A 19,289-nucleotide genomic window follows, 5' to 3' on the forward strand; every position below is an offset into this window, starting at 1 on the left:
ACCTGGATGTCCAGAGGAGGGTGATGTATGAGCCCAATAAATAAGACGATCACGAACCTCGAGCGGAACGTACTTCCGCCCCACAGGACACTCGGGGGAGTAGGGTCGGCACGCAGTGCCCGCTCGATTTCCGTATCGACCTCCCATACCACCGGAGCCACCAGACAAGACTCCGGCAGTATGGAAGTGGGCTCAATGGACCTCTCCTCTGTGTCATACCGCCGGGACAGGGCGTCTGCCTTACCGTTATGGGACCCTGGGATGTATGTGATCTTAAAAACAAACCGGGTCAGGAACATGTTCCACCTAGCCTGACGAGGGTTCAATCTCCTAGCTGCCCGGATGTACTCCAGGTTACGGTGATCGGTCAGAATAAATTAAATAAATAAATAATGAGGAAAGGGTGTTGAGCCCCCTCAAGCCAATGCCTCCACACCTTTAGGGCCTGGACTACAGCTAACAGCTCCCTGTCCCCAACGTCATAATTGCGCTCCGCCGAGCTGAGTTTCTTAGAGTAGAACGCACAGGGGCGGAGCTTAGGTGACGTGCCGGACCGTTGTGACAGGACTGCCCCAATACCGGTCTCGGACGCGTCTACCTCTACTTGGAATGGTAAAGAGGGATCCGGATGCGCCAGCACCGGGGCCGAGGTGAACAGGTTCTTCAGTTTGACAAATGCCCTGTCCGCCTCAGCTGACCACTGCAGACTACCCGGACCCCCCTTTAACAGGGACGTAATGGGCGCTGCAACCTGTCCAAAGCCCCGAATAAACCTCCGGTAGTAATTAGCAAAACCCAAGAACTGCTGCACCTCTTTTACAGTGGTTGGAGTTTGCCAATTACGCACGGCCGACACACGGTCTACCTCTATCTCCACACCAGACGCGGACAACCGATAACCCAAAAAGGAGACGGACTCCTGGAAGAACAGGCATTTCTCTGCCTTGACATACAAGTCATGCTCCAACAGTCTTCTCAACACTCGGCGCACCAGGGCTACATGCTCGGCTTGTGTAGAAGAGTACACTAGGATGTCGTCGATGTACACTACCACACCCTGCCCATGCATGTCCCGGAAAATCTCGTCAACAAAGGATTGGAAGACTGAAGGAGCATTCATTAGCCCGTATGGCATGACGAGATACTCGTAATGACCCGAGGTGGTGCTAAATGCCGTTTTCCATTCATCCCCCTCCCTAATGCGCACCAGATTGTACGCGCTCCTGAGATCCAACTTTGTGAAGAACTGCGCTCCGCGTAATGACTCCGTCATAGTCGCAATCAGTGGAAGATGGTAACTGTACTTAACCGTGATCTGATTGAGACTACGGTAATCAATACACGGGCGCAAACCCCCGTCCTTCTTCTTCACAAAGAAGAAACTTGAGGAAACCGGGGAAGTGGAGGACCGTATGTATCCCTGTGCCAAGGACTCGGCTATGTAAGTCTCCATAGCCGCTGTCTCCTCTTGAGACAGGGGATACACACGGCTCCGCGGAAGAGCCGCTCCTGTTTGGAGATTTATCGCACAGTCCCCCTGTCTATGAGGTGGTAGCCGTGTTGCCCTCGTCTTGCTGAACACGAGTGCTAAGTCCTCATACTCAGGGGGAATGCGCATTGCGGGCACTTGGTTCGGACTCTCAACCGAGGTCGCCCCTAAGGAAACACCTAGACATCTCCCCTACACACTGGGCAGACCACTCCATAAGAGCCCTCTGTTGCCACGCAATGGTAGGATCATGGGTGCTTAACCAGGGAAGCCCCAACACCACGGGGTACGCAGGAGAGTCAATCAGATAAAACTGAATGATCTCCTCATGAACCCCCTGCGTCGTCATAGTAAGTGGTGCTGTGACTTCTCTGATCAGCCCCGACCCCAACGGCCGGCTGTCTAAGGCGTGGACAGGAAAGGGGGCTTCTACCGGCCGAAGGGGAATTCCAAACCTATAACAAAATGCCCGATCAATAAAATTCCCAGCTGCGCCTGAATCTACTAGCGCCTTATGCTGGGAATGAGGTGCCACCTGTGGAAATCTCACAGGAATACTCATGTGACCAACAGAAAGCTCTGGGTAAGTGGGGCGCCTACTCACCTGAAATGACTCCCCAGTGCGTGACCTGTTGTCCCCTTTCCCAGGAGACCCTCCCCAGCACCTGGCCGCGGTTTGTCCTCCACGGCCACAGTTGGTGCAGGGGGTGGCCCCCCTCGGGTTCTCTCTCCTCCTCTCTCTAGCGCCAGCACCCCGAGCTCCATGGGAATCGGCTCGGAGGTGCTGGAGGGTGGAAATGGTCGGCCCCCACTCGGGGACGTCCCGCGGGTAGCCAGCAGGGGGTCGAGACGTATGGAGATGTCCACCAACTGGTCGAATGATAGGTTGGTGTCCCTGCAGGCCAGCTCACGACGAACGTCCTCTCGTAGGCTGCACCAGTAATGGTCGATGAGGGCCCTCTCATTCCACCCCGCATCCGCCGCTAGCGTCCGGAACTCCAGTGCGAACTCCTGTGCGCTCCTCTTCCCCTGTCGGAGGTGGAACAGACGCTCCCCCGCCACTTTCCCTTCCGGTGGGTGATCGAAGACAGCCCTGAAGCGGCGGGAGAACTCCGCGTAGGTGATGGTAGCGGCGTCTATTCCCCTCCATTCGGCGTTGGCCCACTCCAACGCCTTGCCGGATAGACAGGAGATGAGGGCGGAGATGCTCTCGTATCCCGAGGGCGCTGGGTGTATGGTAGCCAGGTAGAGTTCCACCTGCAGGAGGAACCCCTGACACCCGGCTGCAGAACCGTCATATGCCCTCGGGAGCGAGAGCCGAATGCCACTGGGTTCCGGTGCTGAGAGAGGAGGACTGGCCGTTGGTGATGGGATGGAGTAAGAAGGCGTAGGCACCTCTCCAGTCACCAACCGGCGCAGAGTGTTGGACACCTCGTCCATGGCGGCCCCAAGTTGCCGGATCATGGTGTCTTGATAGCTGATCCGCTCTTCCAGCGACTTGGGTGCCGCCGCTGCTCCTGCTGACTCCATAGTTAGGTGTGTTGTTCTGTCAAAAGAACCGATGTGGATGTGGTGGAGGAGTCAGGCGCAGGACACAGAGGATTCGTCCAAAAAGACTTTACTAGTCCAAAGTGCAACAAAAACAATACACGACCTCGAAAACAAACGGAAGCGAGGGAATTACGCAACATGCGTAAAACAATAAACAAAACTAACAGAGCGCAAACACGCAGCTCCGCACGACAGGCAAACAACAACACACAATCTAACTAATACAAAACAGGGAACTTATAGGACACGTAATCAGAACACAAACAGACACAGGTGTACAAGACAGACTAAAGCAATCACACCACGAAACATACAACGGTGGCAGCTAGTACTCCGGGGACGGCGAACGCCGAAGCCTGCCCGAACCAGGAGGAGGAGCAGTCTCGGCCGAAACCGTGACATGTACTGTCTCAGCGCTCGGGTACGCCACCAAAACTCCGCCCGTGTGCTTTCTTTTCGAAGAAGCTCAGCTCGGCGGAGCGCAACTATGATGTGGGGGACCGGGAGCTGTTAACTGTGTTTAAAGCTCTGAAAGTGTGGAGGCATTGGCTTGAGGGGGCTAAACACCCTTTTCTCATTTTGACTGACCACCGCAATCTGGAGTACATCCGGGCGGCGAGGAGATTGAACCCTCGCCAGGCAAGGTGGGCCATGTTTTTCACTCGTTCACCCTTTCTTAGAGACCAGGTTCCCAGAACGCTAAGGCAGACGCCCTGTCCTGACTGTATGACACAGAGGAGAGGTCCATTGAGCCCACTCCTATACTTCCGGCGTCGTGTCTGGTGGCACTGGGGGTGTGGGAGGTTGACGCGGAAATCGAGCGGGCGTTACGTACAGAGCCCACTCCCCCCCAGTGTCCAGAGGGTCGTATGTACGTGCCGTTAGAGGTCCGTGATCGATTGATCTATTGGGATCACACGTCACCCTGCTCTGGTCACCTGGCATCGGTCGGACAGTGCACTGTCTTAGTGGGAAATACTGGTGGCCCACTTTAGCCAAGGACGTGAGGGTTTATGTTTCCTCCTACTCGGTGTGCGCTCAGTGTAAGGCACCTAGACACCTGCCCAGAGGGAAATTACAACCCCTACCCGTTCCACAACGGCCGTGGTCCCACCTATCGGTGGATTTTGTTACGGACCTTCCCCTGTCACAAGGGAACACCACGATCCTGGTCGTTGTGGATCGGTTTTCTAAGTCCTGCCGTCTCATTCCTATGCCCGGTCTCCCTACGGCCCTACAGACTGTGGAGGCCCTATTTACACACGTCTTCCGTCACTACGGGGTACCTGAGGATATTGTATCTGATCGGGGTCCCCAGTTCACTTCAAGGGTCTGGAGGGCGTTCATGAAACGTCTGGGGATCTCGGACAGCCTGACCTCAGGTTTTCACACCAAGAGTAATGGGCAGGTGGAGAGAGTGAACCAGGATGTGGGTAGGTTTCTGAGGTCCTATTGCCAGGACCGGCCGGGGGAGTGGTCAGGTTTTATCCCCTGGGCAGAGATGGCCCAAATCTCCCTCCGCCACTTCTCCACTAACCTTTCTCCATTTCAGTGTGTGTTAGGTTATCAGCCGGTCCTGGCACCTTGGCATCAGAGCCAGATCGAGGCACCTGCGGTGGAGGAGTGGTTTCTGCGCTTGGAAGAGACCTGGAACGCTGCCCATGTACGCCTGCAATGGGCCATCAGGCGACAAAAGGCGAGAGCCGACCGCCACCGGAGTGAGGCTCCGGTGTATGCAGGTCTGGCTCTCGACCCGAAACCTGCCCCTTCGCCTGCCCTGCCGGAAGCTGGGTCGGCGGTTTGTGGGGCCATTTAAAGTCCTGAGGAGATTGAACGAGGTTTGTTATAGGTTACAGCTTCCTCCTGAGTATCGTATTAACCCCTCGTTCCATGTGTCACTTTTCAGGCCGGTGGTAGCTGGTCCACTCCAGGAGTCTGAGGTACAGGAGGTTCCGCCGCCCCCACTGGACATCGAGGGGGCACCGGCGTACTCGGTCCGTTCCATCCTGGATTCGAGGCATCGGGTGGGGGGCCTGCAGTATCTCGTGTAGTGGGAGGGGTATGGTCCGGAGGAACGGTGCTGGGTCCCTAGGAGGGACATCCTCGATCCCTCCATGTTGAGGGATTTCCACCGACTCGCCCTGCACCGCGTCCTCCTGGCTGTCCCCGAGGCCGGTGTCGGCGCACGGCTGGAGCCGCGCGTCAAGGGGGGGTACTGTCACGGATTCCGCCGAGGCTGCTCCTCCTCCTTGCCCGGGCAGGCTTCGGCGTTCGTCGTCGCCGGAGTACTAGCTGCTACCGATCTATGTTTCTGTGTTCAACTTGTTTTGTCTTTATTGTTCACACCTGGTTCCCATTATGTATTGATTTCTTCCCTTTTTAACCCTCTGGCTCCCACTTGGTTTTGTGCGTGTTTGTTTGGTTGTCGTCTGGTGAGCGGGTTTGTTCCTCCCTGCGTGGAGGTTTTGTTATTTACGTTACCTACGAGTAAAGTACGTTTTCGATTAGCTCTGTGTCCTGCGCCTGACTTCGTCCTACCGCATCACACTGACCTCCTGACAAGGTGATAGATAGAGAGATAGATATACTGAGAGGTAGGTACCATAGTGAACTGTGGCTACAACAGGTGATAGATAGATTTATAGGTTGATATAGGGATAGAGTGATAGACAGAAAGAGAAACAGAGACAGAGACAAGACAGACAGATAGATAGATAGATAGATAGATAAAGTGATAGAGGTATGTACCATCGGTGTACTCCGGGTACAACAGCTGTAGCTCCTTGCAGGTTCGGGCTGGGTACTGGTAGGTCCCCAGGGGGGTCCTCAGACCCTCTACCTCCGTCCTCATAGAAGAGAGAGACGCAAACACCTCCTCCATTCCCTTCTCTTCCTCCTTCCCCTCTTCCTGCCCTGCCTGGTCTGCCTGCATCCTCTCCTCCTCTCCTCCCTCACCTCCCTCCATCCCCTCTTGCTCTTCCTCCTCTTCCAGAGCGGCCCCGTCAAAGGAAGAGTGTTGCCTCCTCCTCCTTCCTCTCTCCTGCACCGGGAGAGACTGAAGACCCACCGCAGGAAGACCCTGAGAGGAGAAGAGGCATTTCTAAATGAGCTTCTAAGTGAATGTTCCATGTGATCTTCTGACGTTCTGATGGAGGTTCTATGTGAAGGTTCTAGGTGATGTTCTAAGGTTCTATTTGGAGGTTCTGTGTGGATGTTCTATGTGAGGTTCTAAGGTTCTATGTGGAGATTGTAAGGTTCTTTGTGGAGGTTAAATATGGAGGTTCTAGGTGAGGTTCTAAGGTTCTGTGTGGAGGTTCTATGTGGAGGTTCTAGGTGTGGCTCTACGGTTCTATGTGGAGGTTCTAGGTGAGGTTCTAAGGTTCTAAGCAGAGGTTCTAGGTGGAACTCACAGGAGGTCCAGGAGGGCCAGCAGGACCAGTATCTCCAATAGCACCGATGGGACCCTGGTTCCCTTTAGAACCCTTCTGCCCTACTCCACCCTAAGAGAGAGACAGAGACAAAGAGAACGGGAGAGTGAAATAGAGAGAGAGACAGAGAGAGTGAGAGAGAGATACAGAGAGAGAGACAGAGACAGAGAGACAGAGACAGAGAGACAGAGAGAGAGAGAGAGAAAGAGACAGAAAGAGAGAGACAGAGAGAGACAGAGAGACAGCAAGCGAGGAGAGAGAGAGAGAGAGAGAGAGCGAGAGAGAGAGAAAGAGACAGAAACAGAGAGAGAGAGAGAGAGACAGCGAGAGAGAGAGATAATGATAGAGGGGAAAGACAGATGAAAGAAGTGTAAACCACAGATATCCTTTCAGTAACCATAACATAGTTATAACAATAGTAAATAGTAAGTAATAGTATTAGTAATTGTAATTAATAGTAATATTAAGTAATAGTAATATTAACAGAAATAGATAGCGATACTCACAGAGAGACCTGGTAGACCTGGGGGACCATTAGGACCTGCTAGACCAACCAGACCCTGAAACAACAAAACACACCGTCAACACAACAAATGTATGTGTGTGTAACGCAGGTGGTTTGGAACCCACCACCAGTAACATTGCTAGACATGGTCCAGGCTTTAGCTGAACGGGGCCAACACAGTATTTTATCAGACCAAGAGCCTTGGATTGATGTGTGTGTGTGAGTGTGTGTGAGTGTGTGTGTGAGTGTGTGTGAGAGTGTGTGAGAGTGTGTGTGAGTGTGTGTGAGTGAGTGAGTGAGTGTGTGTGTGTGTGTGTGTGTGTGTGTGTCACCTCGTCTCCTTTGGGTCCCTGTAGGCCCTGGGTCCCTGGTAGTCCTCTGTCTCCTTTCTCTCCAAACTCTCCTGGAGGACCTATCAGCCCGATCAGACCTCCATGACCCTACACACACACAACACACACTTAGTTACCACTGGGGGGGGGTCTGTGTGTTGTGACCCTACACACAACACACACTTAGTTACCACTGGGGGGGTCTGTGGGTCTGTGTGTGTGTTGTCACCTTGTCTCCCTTCCTGCCTGGATCTCCCTTCAACCCTGGTAGTCCTGGAGGACCCTGTGGGTCAGAGATCAAAGGTGACAGAGGTCAAGCTAGAGCTCAAACTAGAGGTCAGAGTAGTACAGCTGCCAGGTCACGTAGGCTACGTCCCAAATGGCACCCTATTCCCTATATAATGCACTACTTTTAACCAGGGCACATAAATGTCTCTGGTCTAAAGTAGTGCATTATATAGGGAATAGGGTGCCATTTGGGACGTACCCTTAGTAAACTTATACAATAACTTGTGTTTGTAGAGATACAGGAAGTATGCGTCTGTATTAGTGACTGATACAGGAAGTAGGCGTCTGTAGTAGAGACTAATACAGGAAGTATGCGTCTGTAGTAGTGACTGATACAGGAAGTATGTGTCTGTAGTAGAGACTGATACAGGAAGTATGCGTCTGTAGTAGAGACTGATACAGGAAGTAGGCGTCTGTAGTAGAGACTGATACAGGAAGTAGGCGTCTGTAGTAGTGACTGATACAGGAAGTAGGCGTCTGTAGTAGAGACTGATACAGGAAGTAGGCGTCTGTAGAAGAGACTGATACAGGAAGTAGGCGTCTGTAGTAGAGACTGATACAGGAAGTATGCATCTATAGTAGAAACTGATACAGGAAGTATGCGTCTGTAGTAGAGACTGATACAGGAAGTATGCGTCTGTAGTAGTGACTGATACAGGAAGTAGGCGTATGTTGTAGAGACTGATACAGGAAGTAGGCATCTGTAGTAGAGACTGATACAGGAAGTAGGCGTATGTTGTAGAGACTGATACAGGAAGTAGGCGTCTGTAGTAGAGACTGATACAGGAAGTAGGCGTCTGTAGTAGTGACTGATACAGGAAGTAGGCGTCTGTAGTAGTGACTGAGATAGGGCTGTAGACTGTGGAGAGAGGGACATGGATGGAGAGGTGGAGGAATGGAAGGATGGAGGGATAGAAGGATGTTGGAGAGGGATGAGAGATGGAGGGATGGAGGAATGGAAAGATAGATGGATAAAGGTGTAGACTGTTGTTTTACCATGGGTCCTGGTGGTCCTGTTACACCTGGTGGTCCATTTAAACCTTGTTCTCCCTGAGAGAGAGAGAGAGAGAGAGAGAGAGAGAGAGAGAGAGAGAGAGAGAGAGAGAGAGAGAGAGAGAGAGAGAGAGAGAGAGAGAGAGAGAGAGAGAGAGAGAGAGAGAGAGCGAGAGAGAGAGAGAGCGAGAGAGCGAGAGAGAGAGAGACAAAGGGAGACAGAGTCATTTATTTTTTTATATTACCTGTATTGTCATTGATGAAGTTGGTCAGTTTTGCATTTGCAGTATAGTACATCCGGCTTATGAGGTTGTGTGGTCATGAGTTGACAGGTCAGGGGTCAGGGTGTGTGTGTCCTCACCGCTGGGCCAGGGATCCCTCTGAGACCACTAGGACCTGGTTTACCAGAATGTCCCTGGGCTCCCACCGGTCCTGTCTTCCCCAGGAGACCCTCCAACCCTGGAGACCCCTTCGCTCCTTTCATCCCTGCTTTCCCCTGCTTCCCTTCTTTACCCAGGTGACCCTAACAAGAAATAGAGGAATATTTAAACATGTTGAAAATTACATATGAACTAACAGACACACACACACACACCACACGCGCACTCTCTGTCTCTCTCACCCTGCGTCCTGGTGGCCCTGAGGGGCCAGGTTCTCCTGATGCTCCTGGTGGACCCTACAGAAAACAACGATGAAACTCAAGTTGTACAAAACATCTCCAACTTCTGAACGTCTAGACAATCGGTTACAGGAGACTCCAACAAACACCTGCTCTCTATGAGTGGTTGGTTACATCTGTAACTGATTTAACGGATCTGTGTGGGTAACACACATGTCTGGATCTGCACAGATAGACTTATAGATAAGCTATACCAGACATTTGAAACACTCACTGATTTCCCTGGATCTCCAGCATCTCCCTTGGATCCAGGACCTCCATCCTCCCCCTGTAAGAAAGAGAGACAGAAAGAGCAGACAGAGAGAGAGAGCAAGAGAGAGAGAGAGAGAGAGAGAGAGAGAGAGAGAGAGAGAGAGAGAGAGTGAGAGACTTAATTTTGACCCTGTAATAGAGATGTTATGTTCAGAACCAAGGAACAGTGGAGAGAAGGACGGAACACTCACGTTAGGTCCTGCCTCCCCTGGCTGTCCGGAGTCTCCTGGGAAACCAATCGGACCCTGAGGAGAGATAGAGGAGGGGGGGAGAGAAGCGAGAGAGAGAGAAAAGGAGAGATAGGATCATTATGAAAGGGTGAGATAGAGGAGGGGGGGAGAGAAGCGAGAGAGAGAGAGAAAAGGAGAGATAGGATCATTATGAAAGGGTGAGATAGAGGAGGGGGGGAGAGAAGCGAGAGAGAGAGAGAAAAGGAGAGATAGGATCATTATGAAAGGGTGAGATAGAGGAGGGGGGGAGAGAAGCGAGAGAGAGAGAAAAGGAGAGATAGGATCATTATGAAAGGGTGAGATAGAGGAGGGGGGGGAGAAAAGGAGAGATAGGATCATTATGAAAGGGTGAGATAGAGGAGGGGGAGGGAGAGAGAGAGAGAGAGAAAAGGAGAGATAGGATCATTATGAAAGGGTGAGATAGAGGAGGGGGAGAGAAGCGAGAGAGAGAGAGAAAAGGAGAGATAGGATCATTATGAAAGGGTGAGATAGAGGAGGGGGGAAGAGAAGGAGAGATAGGATCATTATGAAAGGGTGAGATAGAGGAGGGGGGGAGAGAAGCGAGAGAGAGAGAGAAAAGGAGAGATAGGATCATTATGAAAGGGTGAGATAGAGGAGGGGGGGAGAGAAGCGAGAGAGAGAGAGAAAAGGAGAGATAGGATCATTATGAAAGGGTGAGTGTGTATTACGTGAGAATGTACAGTGTTCATGTGTAACTCACAGAGTTTCCCTTGGCCCCGTCCTCTCCTGGGGGGCCTCTGGCTCCTGGGGTCCCAGCTGCTCCAGACAGACCTGAGTCCCCCTTCTCCCCCTGGTCACCTACATCCCCCTGGGGTAGAGAGAGGGGTGGGGGACTGTTAGATTAATTTGGATTTTAAGAATAATGACTAAAGGATTTCACCCCAAATACAGTATAAATGTTAGAATTATCATGTAGTGTCAAACCACTAACAGAGGGGGCGGTACTAAACATTCAAGGGTGAAGGGGAAGGCGGAAACTGTTTAGAAAAGCCAACTGAAGGTGGGAGGAGTCAAGTTCAGGAAGTATAAAATCGTATGTTTGTGTTTTTGGCGCCAGAGCTCTCCATGAATAAATATACAGATAAATACTTGTGGGTTGTGGACCTTGAATCATTGATGATTAAAACCAGAGCCTTACAACCTCTGGTAATGATTCAAGCTTAAGTTGAATTAGAGATAGAAATTCACATGACAGGGACGGAGAGAGGGAAAGGAGAGAGAGAGGTTAGGGAGTTGAAGTTGATCCAAAAGGAACAAGATCAAAGGACATCTGCAACGATTATCTTCCAGAAATGGTGTGTTCTCCTGGACTCTGTGCTATTGACAACAATTACTATCTATTTTTATATGAAATGACAATTAGGAGGATCATGTTTTTGACCCAATGAGAGGATAATGATGATGATGATGAAGAAGATGATGATGAAGAGGATAGACTTACGCTGCCTCCTGATACACCAACGGGTCCTGGGTCTCCTGATTCTCCATCCTCCCCCTGCGAGAGAGAGAGAGAGAGAGAGAGAGAGAGAGAGAGAGAGAGAGAGAGAGAGAGAGAGAGAGAGAGAGAAAGAGAGAGAGAGAAGAGAGAGAGAGAGAGAGAGAGAGAGAGAGAGAGAAAGAGCAAGAGAGAGAAAGAGAAAGAGAAAGAAAGAGCGAGAGAGAGAGAGAGAGAGAAAGAGGGAGCAAGAGAGAAAGAGAGAGAGAGATGACATCATAACACTCCTCTCTTATTCCCTCTCTTCCACAGTGAAGACATGTGTAAACTACACTGTCTCTCTGCTTACCTTCTCTCCATTTCCACCTGGCTGTCCAATCCCACCTGGTCTGCCCAGAGCACCCTGTACAACACACAGAGGACAGGTTGTGTGTGTGTGTGTGTGTGTGTGTGTGTGTGTGTGTGTGTGTGTGTGCGTGTGCATGCGTGCGTGTGTGAACTTGCTGGTGTCTGTAAAGTGCATTCGGAAAGTATTCAGATCCCTTGACTTTTTCCACATTTTGTTACGTTACAGCCTTAATCTAAAATTGATTAAATTGTTTTTTCCCCCCTTCATCAATCTACACACAATACCCCATAATGACTAAGCAAAAACAACTTTTAGAAAATAAAAATAAAAATAAAATATCACACTTACATAAGTTATTCTCCATTCTTCTCTGCAGATCCTCTCAAGCTCTGTCAGGATGGATGGGGAGCGTTGCTGCACAGCTTTTTTCAGGTCTCTCCAGAGATGTTCGATCGGGTTCAAGTCTGGGCTCTGGCTGTGACACTCAAGGGCATTCAGAGACTTGTTCCGAAGCCACTCCTGCGTTGTCTTGGCTGTGTGCTTAGGGTCGTTGTCCTGTTGGAAGGTGAACCTTCGCCCCAGTCTGAGGTCCTGAGCACTCTGGAGCAGGTTTTCATCAAGGATCTCTCTTTACTTTTCTCTGTTCATCTTTGCCTCGATCCTGACTAGTTTCCCAGTCCCTGCCGCTGAAAAACATCCCCACTGCGTGATGCTGCCACCACCATGCTTCACCATAGCGATGATGCCAGGTTTCCTCCAGACGTGACGCTTGGCATTCAGGCCAAAGAGTTCAATCTTGGTTTCATCAGACCAGAGAATCTTGTTTCTCATAGTCTGACAGTACTTTAGGTGCCTTTTGGCAAACTCCAAGCGGGCTGTCAGGTGCCTTTTACTGAGGAGTGGCTTCCGTCTGGCCACTCTACCATAAAGGCCTGATTGGTGGAGTGCTGCAGAGATGGTTGTCCTTCTGGAAGTTTCTCCCATCTCCACAGAGGAACTCTGGAGCTCTGTCAGAGTGACCATCGGGTTCTTGGTCACCTCCCTGACCAAGGCCCTTCTCCCCCAAACAACTTCCATTTAAGAATGATGGAGGCCACTGTGTTCTTGGGGACCTTCAATGCTGCAGACATGTTTTGGCACCCTTCCCCAGATCTGTGCCTCGACACAATCCTGTCTCGGAACTCTACGGACAATTGCTTCGACCTCATGGCTTGGTTTTTGCTCTGACATGCACTGTCAACTGTGGAACCTTATATAGACAGGTGTGCCTTTCCAAATCATATCCAGTCAATTGAATTTACCACAGGTGGACTCCAATCAAGTTGTAGAAACATTTCAAGGATGATCAATGGAAACAGGATGCAGCTGAGCTCAATTTCGAGTCTCATAGCAAAGGGTCTGACTACTTACAGTGGGGAAAAAAAGTATTTAGTCAGAAACCAATTGTGCAAGTTCTCCCACTTAAAAAGATGAGAGAGGCCTGTAATTTTCATCATAGGTACACGTCAACTATGACAGACAAATTGAGAAAAAAAAATCCAGAAAATCACATTGTAGGATTTTTAATGAATTTATTTGCAAATTATGGTGGAAAATAAGTATTTGGTCACCTACAAACAAGCAAGATTTCTGGCTCTCACAGACCTGTAACTTCTTCTTTAAGAGGCTCCTCTGTCCTCAACTCGTTACCTGTATTAATGGCACTTGTTTGAACTTGTTATCAGTATAAAAGACACCTGTCCACAACCTCAAACAGTCACACTCCAAACTCCACTATGGCCAAGACCAAAGAGCTGTCAAAGGATACCAGAAACAAAATTGTAGACCTGCACCAGGCTGGGAAGACTGAATCTGCAATAGGTAAGCAGCTTGGTTTGAAGAAATCAACTGTGGGAGCAATTATTAGGAAATGGAAGACATACAAGACCACTGATAATCTCCCTCGATCTGGGGCTCCACGCAAGATCTCACCCCGTGGGGTCAAATTGATCACAAGAACGGTGAGCAAAAATCCCAGAACCACACGGGGGGACCTAGTGAATGACCTGCAGAGAGCTGGGACCAAAGTAACAAAGCCTACCATCAGTAACACACCACGCCGCCAGGGACTCAAATCCTGCAGTGCAAGACGTGTCCCCCCTGCTTAAGTCAGTACATGTCCAGGCCCGTCTGAAGTTTGCTAGAGTGCATTTGGATGATCCAGAAGAGGATTGGGAGAATGTCATATGGTCAGATGAAACCAAAATATAACTTTTTTGGTAAAAACTCAACTCGTCGTGTTTGGAGGACAAAGAATGCTGAGTTGCATCCAAAGAACACCATACCTACTGTGAAGCATGGGGGTGGAAACATCATGCTTTGGGGCTGTTTTTCTGCAAAGGGACCAGGACGACTGATCCGTGTAAAGGAAAGAATGAATGGGGCCATGTATCGTGAGATTTTGAGTGAAAACCTCCTTCCATCAGCAAGGGCATTGAAGATGAAACGTGGCTGGGTCTTTCAGCATGACAATGATCCCAAACACACCGCCCGGGCAACGAAGGAGTGGCTTCGTAAGAAGCATTTCAAGGTCCTGGAGTGGCCTAGCCAGTCTCCAGATCTCAACCCCATAGAAAATCTTTGGAGGGAGTTGAAAGTCCGTGTTGCCCAGCGACAGCCCCAAAACATCACTGCTCTAGAGGAGATCTGCATGGAGGAATGGGCCAAAATACCAGCAACAGTGTGTGAAAACCTTGTGAAGACTTACAGAAAACGTTTGACCTGTGTCATTGCCAACAAAGGGTATATAACAAAGTATTGACAAAACTTTTGTTATTGACCAAATACTTATTTTCCACCATACTTTGCAAATAAATTCATTAAAAATCCTATAATATGATTTTCTGGATTTTTTTTTCTCATTTTGTCTTTCATAGTTGACGTGTACCTATGATGAAAATTACAGGCCTCTCTCATCTTTTTAAGTGGGAGAACTTGCACAATTGGTGGCTGACTAAATACTTTTTTGCCCCACTGTATGTAAATAAGGTATTTCTGTTTTAATTTTAATTTTTAATAAATGTGCAACAATTTCTAAAAACCTGTTTTCACTTTGTCATTATGGGGTATTGTGTGTAGATTGATGAGGAAAATATTTTATTTAATCAATTTTAGAATAAGGCTGTAATGTAACGAAATGTGGAAAAAGGGAAGGAGACTGAATACTTTCTGAATGCACTGTATGTGCATGTGTGTTTGAGTGTGTGTGTGTGCGTGAACTCGCTGGTCTGTGTGTGTCTGTGTGTGTATGTGTGTGTGTGTGTGTGTGTGTGTGTGTGTGTGTGTGTGTGTGTGTGTGTGTGTGTGTGTGTGTGTGTGTGTGTGTGTGTGTGTGTGTGTGTGTGTGTGTGTGTGTGTGTGTGTGTGTGTGTGTGTGTGTGTGTGTGTGTGTGTGTGTGTGTGTGTGTGTGTGTGTGTGTGTGTGTACTCACCTGTCCCCCACTAGGCCCTTGTGGCCCTCTGGGACCAAACTGACCTGGACGACCCTGATCGGAAAAGACAAAGTGAGTATATTAATCAATCAACAGATAATCAATAAATCCAAATTCATTCTAGCTTCATTATGTGAATTAATGATATCACAATCACTAATCAATTCATCAACTAGTCTACATCCACCACTCACATATCTAGTTCAATCAGTCTACATCCACCACTATATCTAGTTCAATCAGTCTACATCCACCACTATATCTAGTTCAATCAGTCTACATCCACCACTATATCTAGTTCAACCAGTCTACATCCATCACTATATCTAGTGCAATCAGTCTACATCCACCACTATATCTAGTTCAATCAGTCTACATCCACCACTATATCTAGTTCAATCAGTCTACATCCACCACTATATCTAGTTCAATCAGTCTACATCCACCACTATATCTAGTTCAATCAGTCTACATCCATCACTATATCTAGTTCAATCAGTCTACATCCATCACTATATCTAGTTCAATCAGTCTACATCCACCACTATATCTAGTTCAATCAGTCTACATCCACCACTATATCTAGTTCAATCAGTCTACATCCACCACTATATCTAGTTCAACTAGTCTACATCCACCGCTATATCTAGTTCAATCAGTCTACATCCACCACTATATCTAGTTCAATCAGTCTACATCCACCACTATATCTAGTTCAATCAGTCTACATCCACCACTATATCTAGTTCAATCAGTCTACATCCACCACTATATCTAGTTCAATCAGTCTACATCCACCACTATATCTAGTTCAATCAGTCTACATCCACCACTATATCTAGTTCAATCAGTCTACATCCACCACTATATCTAGTTCAATCAGTCTACATCCACCACTATATCTAGTTTAATCAGTCTATATCCATCACTATATCTAGTTCAATCAGTCTACATCCATCACTATATCTAGTTCAATCAGTCTACATCCATCACTATATCTAGTTCAATCAGTCTACATCCACCACTATATCTAGTTCAATCAGTCTACATCCACCACTATATCTAGTTCAATCAGTCTACATCCATCACTATATCTAGTTCAATCAGTCTACATCCATCACTATATCTAGTTCAATCAGTCTACATCCACCACTATATCTAGTTCAATCAGTCTACATCCATCACTATATCTAGTTCAATCAGTCTACATCCACCACTATATCTAGTTCAACTAGTCTACATCCACCACTATATCTAGTTCCAAACCTTACTATATAGTTTATGTATCTGAATCAGTAGGCTGACAGGAAGTGTCATAAAGACAGGATGTGACCTCACCATCAAGCCGATGTGTCCGCTCTCCCCCTTCTCCCCTGGTAGACCAGGCATCCCCTAGGAAACACACAACCTCACATTTAGAATTGTTGTAAACAGTTGATTGACAAACGAAAGTTGTAAGGATGGCAATTACTGCAGCAATACCATCCAAGACAATATCACATGCACATCTATGAAGCCTGACACTTGAGGCCACTCACAGTGTGTGTGTGTGTCTCACCTGTAGTCCGATGGGTCCTTTGGAGCCCTTGAAGCCCCGGAGGCCCTCGTCACCCTTGGTCCCGTACATTCCCTGCTGGCCCCTGGGACCCGACTCCCCATCCACACCCTGGGAGAGAGGAGGAGGGAGGGGGGAGAGGAGAGAGAGAGGGTGTAGGGAAGAGGGGATGGAGAGGAGGGGAGGAGGGAGAGAGGGTGGAGAAGGGGAGGAAAAGGGGAGGAGGGGAGAGCGACAGAGAGAGAGAGAGCGAGAGAGAGAGACACACAGAGAGAGAGAGAGAGCGCGAGAGAGAGAGAGAGAGAGAGAGAGAGAGAGAGAGAGAGAGAGAGAGAGAGAGAGAGAGAGAGAGAGAGAGAGAGAGAGAGAGAGAGAGAGAGAGAGAGAGAGAGAGAGAAAGAAAGGTGGGGTAGGGAGGAGAGGAGAGGGATAGGATTACTTTCAATCTTCAAATATACTTTAGACTAGAGCAACATTACAGGTATGTGGTTGTACAACAGACTCACAGGAATTCCTGACTGCCCCATCGGCCCCTGGCCACCGGTTGGTCCTGGGGGGCCCTATAGAGACACAGACAATATTAGTTAGTTACTGGGTAGATCACAAGGCTATCACAAGGATCGTGAGACTAAATGGTTTAATATTTGGTATTTAACCACTGTGTAGTATTAGTGTAGTATTGGTGTAGTATTGGTGCTGTACTGGTGCAGCATTGGTGCAGTATTGGTGCAGTATTAGTGTAGTATTAGTGTAGTATTAGTGTAGTTTTAGGGTAGTATTAGGTTAGTATTAGGGTAGTACTGGTGTAGTATCAGTGTATTATTGGTGTAGTATTAGGGTCGTATTGGTGTAGTACTGGTGCAGTATTGGTGTAGTACTGTATTAGTGTAATATTGGTGTAGTTTTGGTGTAGTAATTATCTCAGTAGACTCACTGATTCTCCTTTATCTCCTTTGCTGCCCTTCTGCCCTGGACCTCCAGTCTCTCCCTACACACACACACACACACACACACACACACACACACACACACACACACACACACACACACACACACACACACACACACACAATAAATACCTTCAGATACACACAACAACAACAACAACAACAACAACAACACACACATGGACAGGGCCATGTTACCTTATCCCCATCCTCTCCTGGGGGTCCTGCAGGGCCTGCAGCTCCAGGTAGTCCTAGAGGTCCCTGGTCTCCATCCTGTCCTGCTGGTCCAATGGGGCCCGCCCCTCCCTGGGACAACACAACAAACAGACAGACAGTCACATTACCTACACACAACTCTGGAACTATAGGGACTCAGAACACAGAACTTGAAACACAGAATATGGAATTCAGAACTTAGAATATGGAACTTAGAACTCAGAATATGGAACTCAGAACTCAGAATATGGAACTCAGAACTCAGAATATGGAACTCAGAACTCAGAATATGGAACTCAGAACTCAGAATATGGAACTCAGAACTCAGAATATGGAACACAGAACTCAGAATACGGAACTCAGAACTCAGAATACGGAACTCAGAACTCAGAATATGGAACTCAGAAGAGAATATAGAAGTCAGAACTCCAAATATTGAACTGGGAATTTGGAATTCGGAACATGGAACTCGGAACTCGGAACATAGAACTCTGAGCTATGTCCATAGAATGTGGAACACCTTTACAGTACCTACCGGTTCCCCCTTCTCGCCCATTGCTCCAGGTCCACCCACAGCCCCCGTCCTCCCAGGCTGACCAATGGCACCGGCCGACCCTGGAGGACCCCTCTCACCACCGGCCCCCTGCAGAGAGAGAGAGGGGGAGGGGGAGGGAGGGGATATACATATGTGCATTATACATCTTAACACTGTCTGTCTGGGGTCTGTGTTGGCAGGGAGTGAGGAGGTAGGAGTGAGGAAAATGGAGAGGAGAGAAAACTCACTATAGGTCCTGCTGCTCCGACTGGTCCTTCACCTCCTTTCAGACCAGCAGGACCCTGAGGAGGACACACTGTTATCACACCATCACAGGGCCTGTTAGCATGTCTGTGTCTGTCTGTGTCTGTCTGTGTCTGTGTGTCTGTCTGTGTCTGTCTGTGTGTGTGTGTCTGTGTGTGTCTGTCTGTCTGTGTCTGTCTGTGTCTGTGTGTCTGTCTGTGTCTGTGTATGTCTGTGTCTGTGTGTCTGTGTGTCTGTCTGTCTGTGTCTGTCTGTGTCTGTGTGTGTGTGTGTCTGTGTGTGTGTGTGTCTGTCTGTGTCTGTCTGTGTGTGTCTGTGTGTGTGTGTGTCTGTGTCTGTGTGTGTCTGTCTGTGGCTGTCTGTGTCTGTGTCTGTCTGTGTGTGTGTGTGTGTCTGTGTCTGTCTGTCTGTCTGTCTGTCTGTCTGTGTCTGTGTCTGTCTGTGTCTGTGTCTGTGTGTCTGTGTCTGTCTGTGTCTGTGTGTGTGTGTCTGTCTGTGTGTGTCTGTGTGTGTCTGTGTATGTGTCTGTGTCTGTCTGTCTGTGTCTGTGTCTGTGTCTGTGTCTGTGTCTGTGTCTGTGTCTGTGTGTGTGTGTGTTACCATGCCCCCGGCGACCCCTCTGCTGCCTCTGAAGCCCCTGAGGCCTGGAGGACCAGCTTTCCCAGAAGTCCCTCCTGTACCCGGGTCGCCCTGGAAACAACAACAACAACAACAGCTCTGATTGGTGGAACGCTCATGAGGTCTATTAAA

At 48.9% G+C, this 19,289-nt stretch overlaps 1 protein-coding gene across 1 annotated transcript in view; it reads right to left on the bottom strand.

Moving 5' to 3' along the window:
• LOC121533046 (collagen alpha-1(XI) chain-like) overlaps window positions 1–19,289 on the bottom strand; it is a 77,160-nt gene that overhangs the window by 8,101 nt on the left and 49,770 nt on the right. Inside the window, exons 38-59 of the mRNA XM_045211695.1 lie at window positions 19,140–19,229; window positions 18,524–18,577; window positions 18,276–18,383; window positions 17,723–17,830; window positions 17,512–17,565; window positions 17,084–17,137; window positions 16,581–16,688; window positions 16,361–16,414; window positions 15,023–15,076; window positions 11,553–11,606; window positions 11,210–11,263; window positions 10,469–10,576; window positions 9,709–9,762; window positions 9,480–9,533; window positions 9,209–9,262; window positions 8,948–9,109; window positions 8,590–8,643; window positions 7,535–7,588; window positions 7,306–7,413; window positions 6,975–7,028; window positions 6,451–6,540; window positions 5,789–6,119 (exon numbers count right to left, since the gene is read on the bottom strand). Coding sequence (XP_045067630.1) covers window positions 5,789–6,119; window positions 6,451–6,540; window positions 6,975–7,028; window positions 7,306–7,413; window positions 7,535–7,588; window positions 8,590–8,643; window positions 8,948–9,109; window positions 9,209–9,262; window positions 9,480–9,533; window positions 9,709–9,762; window positions 10,469–10,576; window positions 11,210–11,263; window positions 11,553–11,606; window positions 15,023–15,076; window positions 16,361–16,414; window positions 16,581–16,688; window positions 17,084–17,137; window positions 17,512–17,565; window positions 17,723–17,830; window positions 18,276–18,383; window positions 18,524–18,577; window positions 19,140–19,229 — 1,915 coding nt within the window. The remainder of the gene's footprint in view (window positions 1–5,788; window positions 6,120–6,450; window positions 6,541–6,974; window positions 7,029–7,305; window positions 7,414–7,534; window positions 7,589–8,589; window positions 8,644–8,947; window positions 9,110–9,208; window positions 9,263–9,479; window positions 9,534–9,708; window positions 9,763–10,468; window positions 10,577–11,209; window positions 11,264–11,552; window positions 11,607–15,022; window positions 15,077–16,360; window positions 16,415–16,580; window positions 16,689–17,083; window positions 17,138–17,511; window positions 17,566–17,722; window positions 17,831–18,275; window positions 18,384–18,523; window positions 18,578–19,139; window positions 19,230–19,289) is intronic.

The sequence above is a fragment of the Coregonus clupeaformis genome, chromosome 38 (genome assembly GCF_020615455.1).
Source record: "Coregonus clupeaformis isolate EN_2021a chromosome 38, ASM2061545v1, whole genome shotgun sequence".
Classification (NCBI taxonomy): Eukaryota; Metazoa; Chordata; class Actinopteri; order Salmoniformes; family Salmonidae; genus Coregonus; species Coregonus clupeaformis.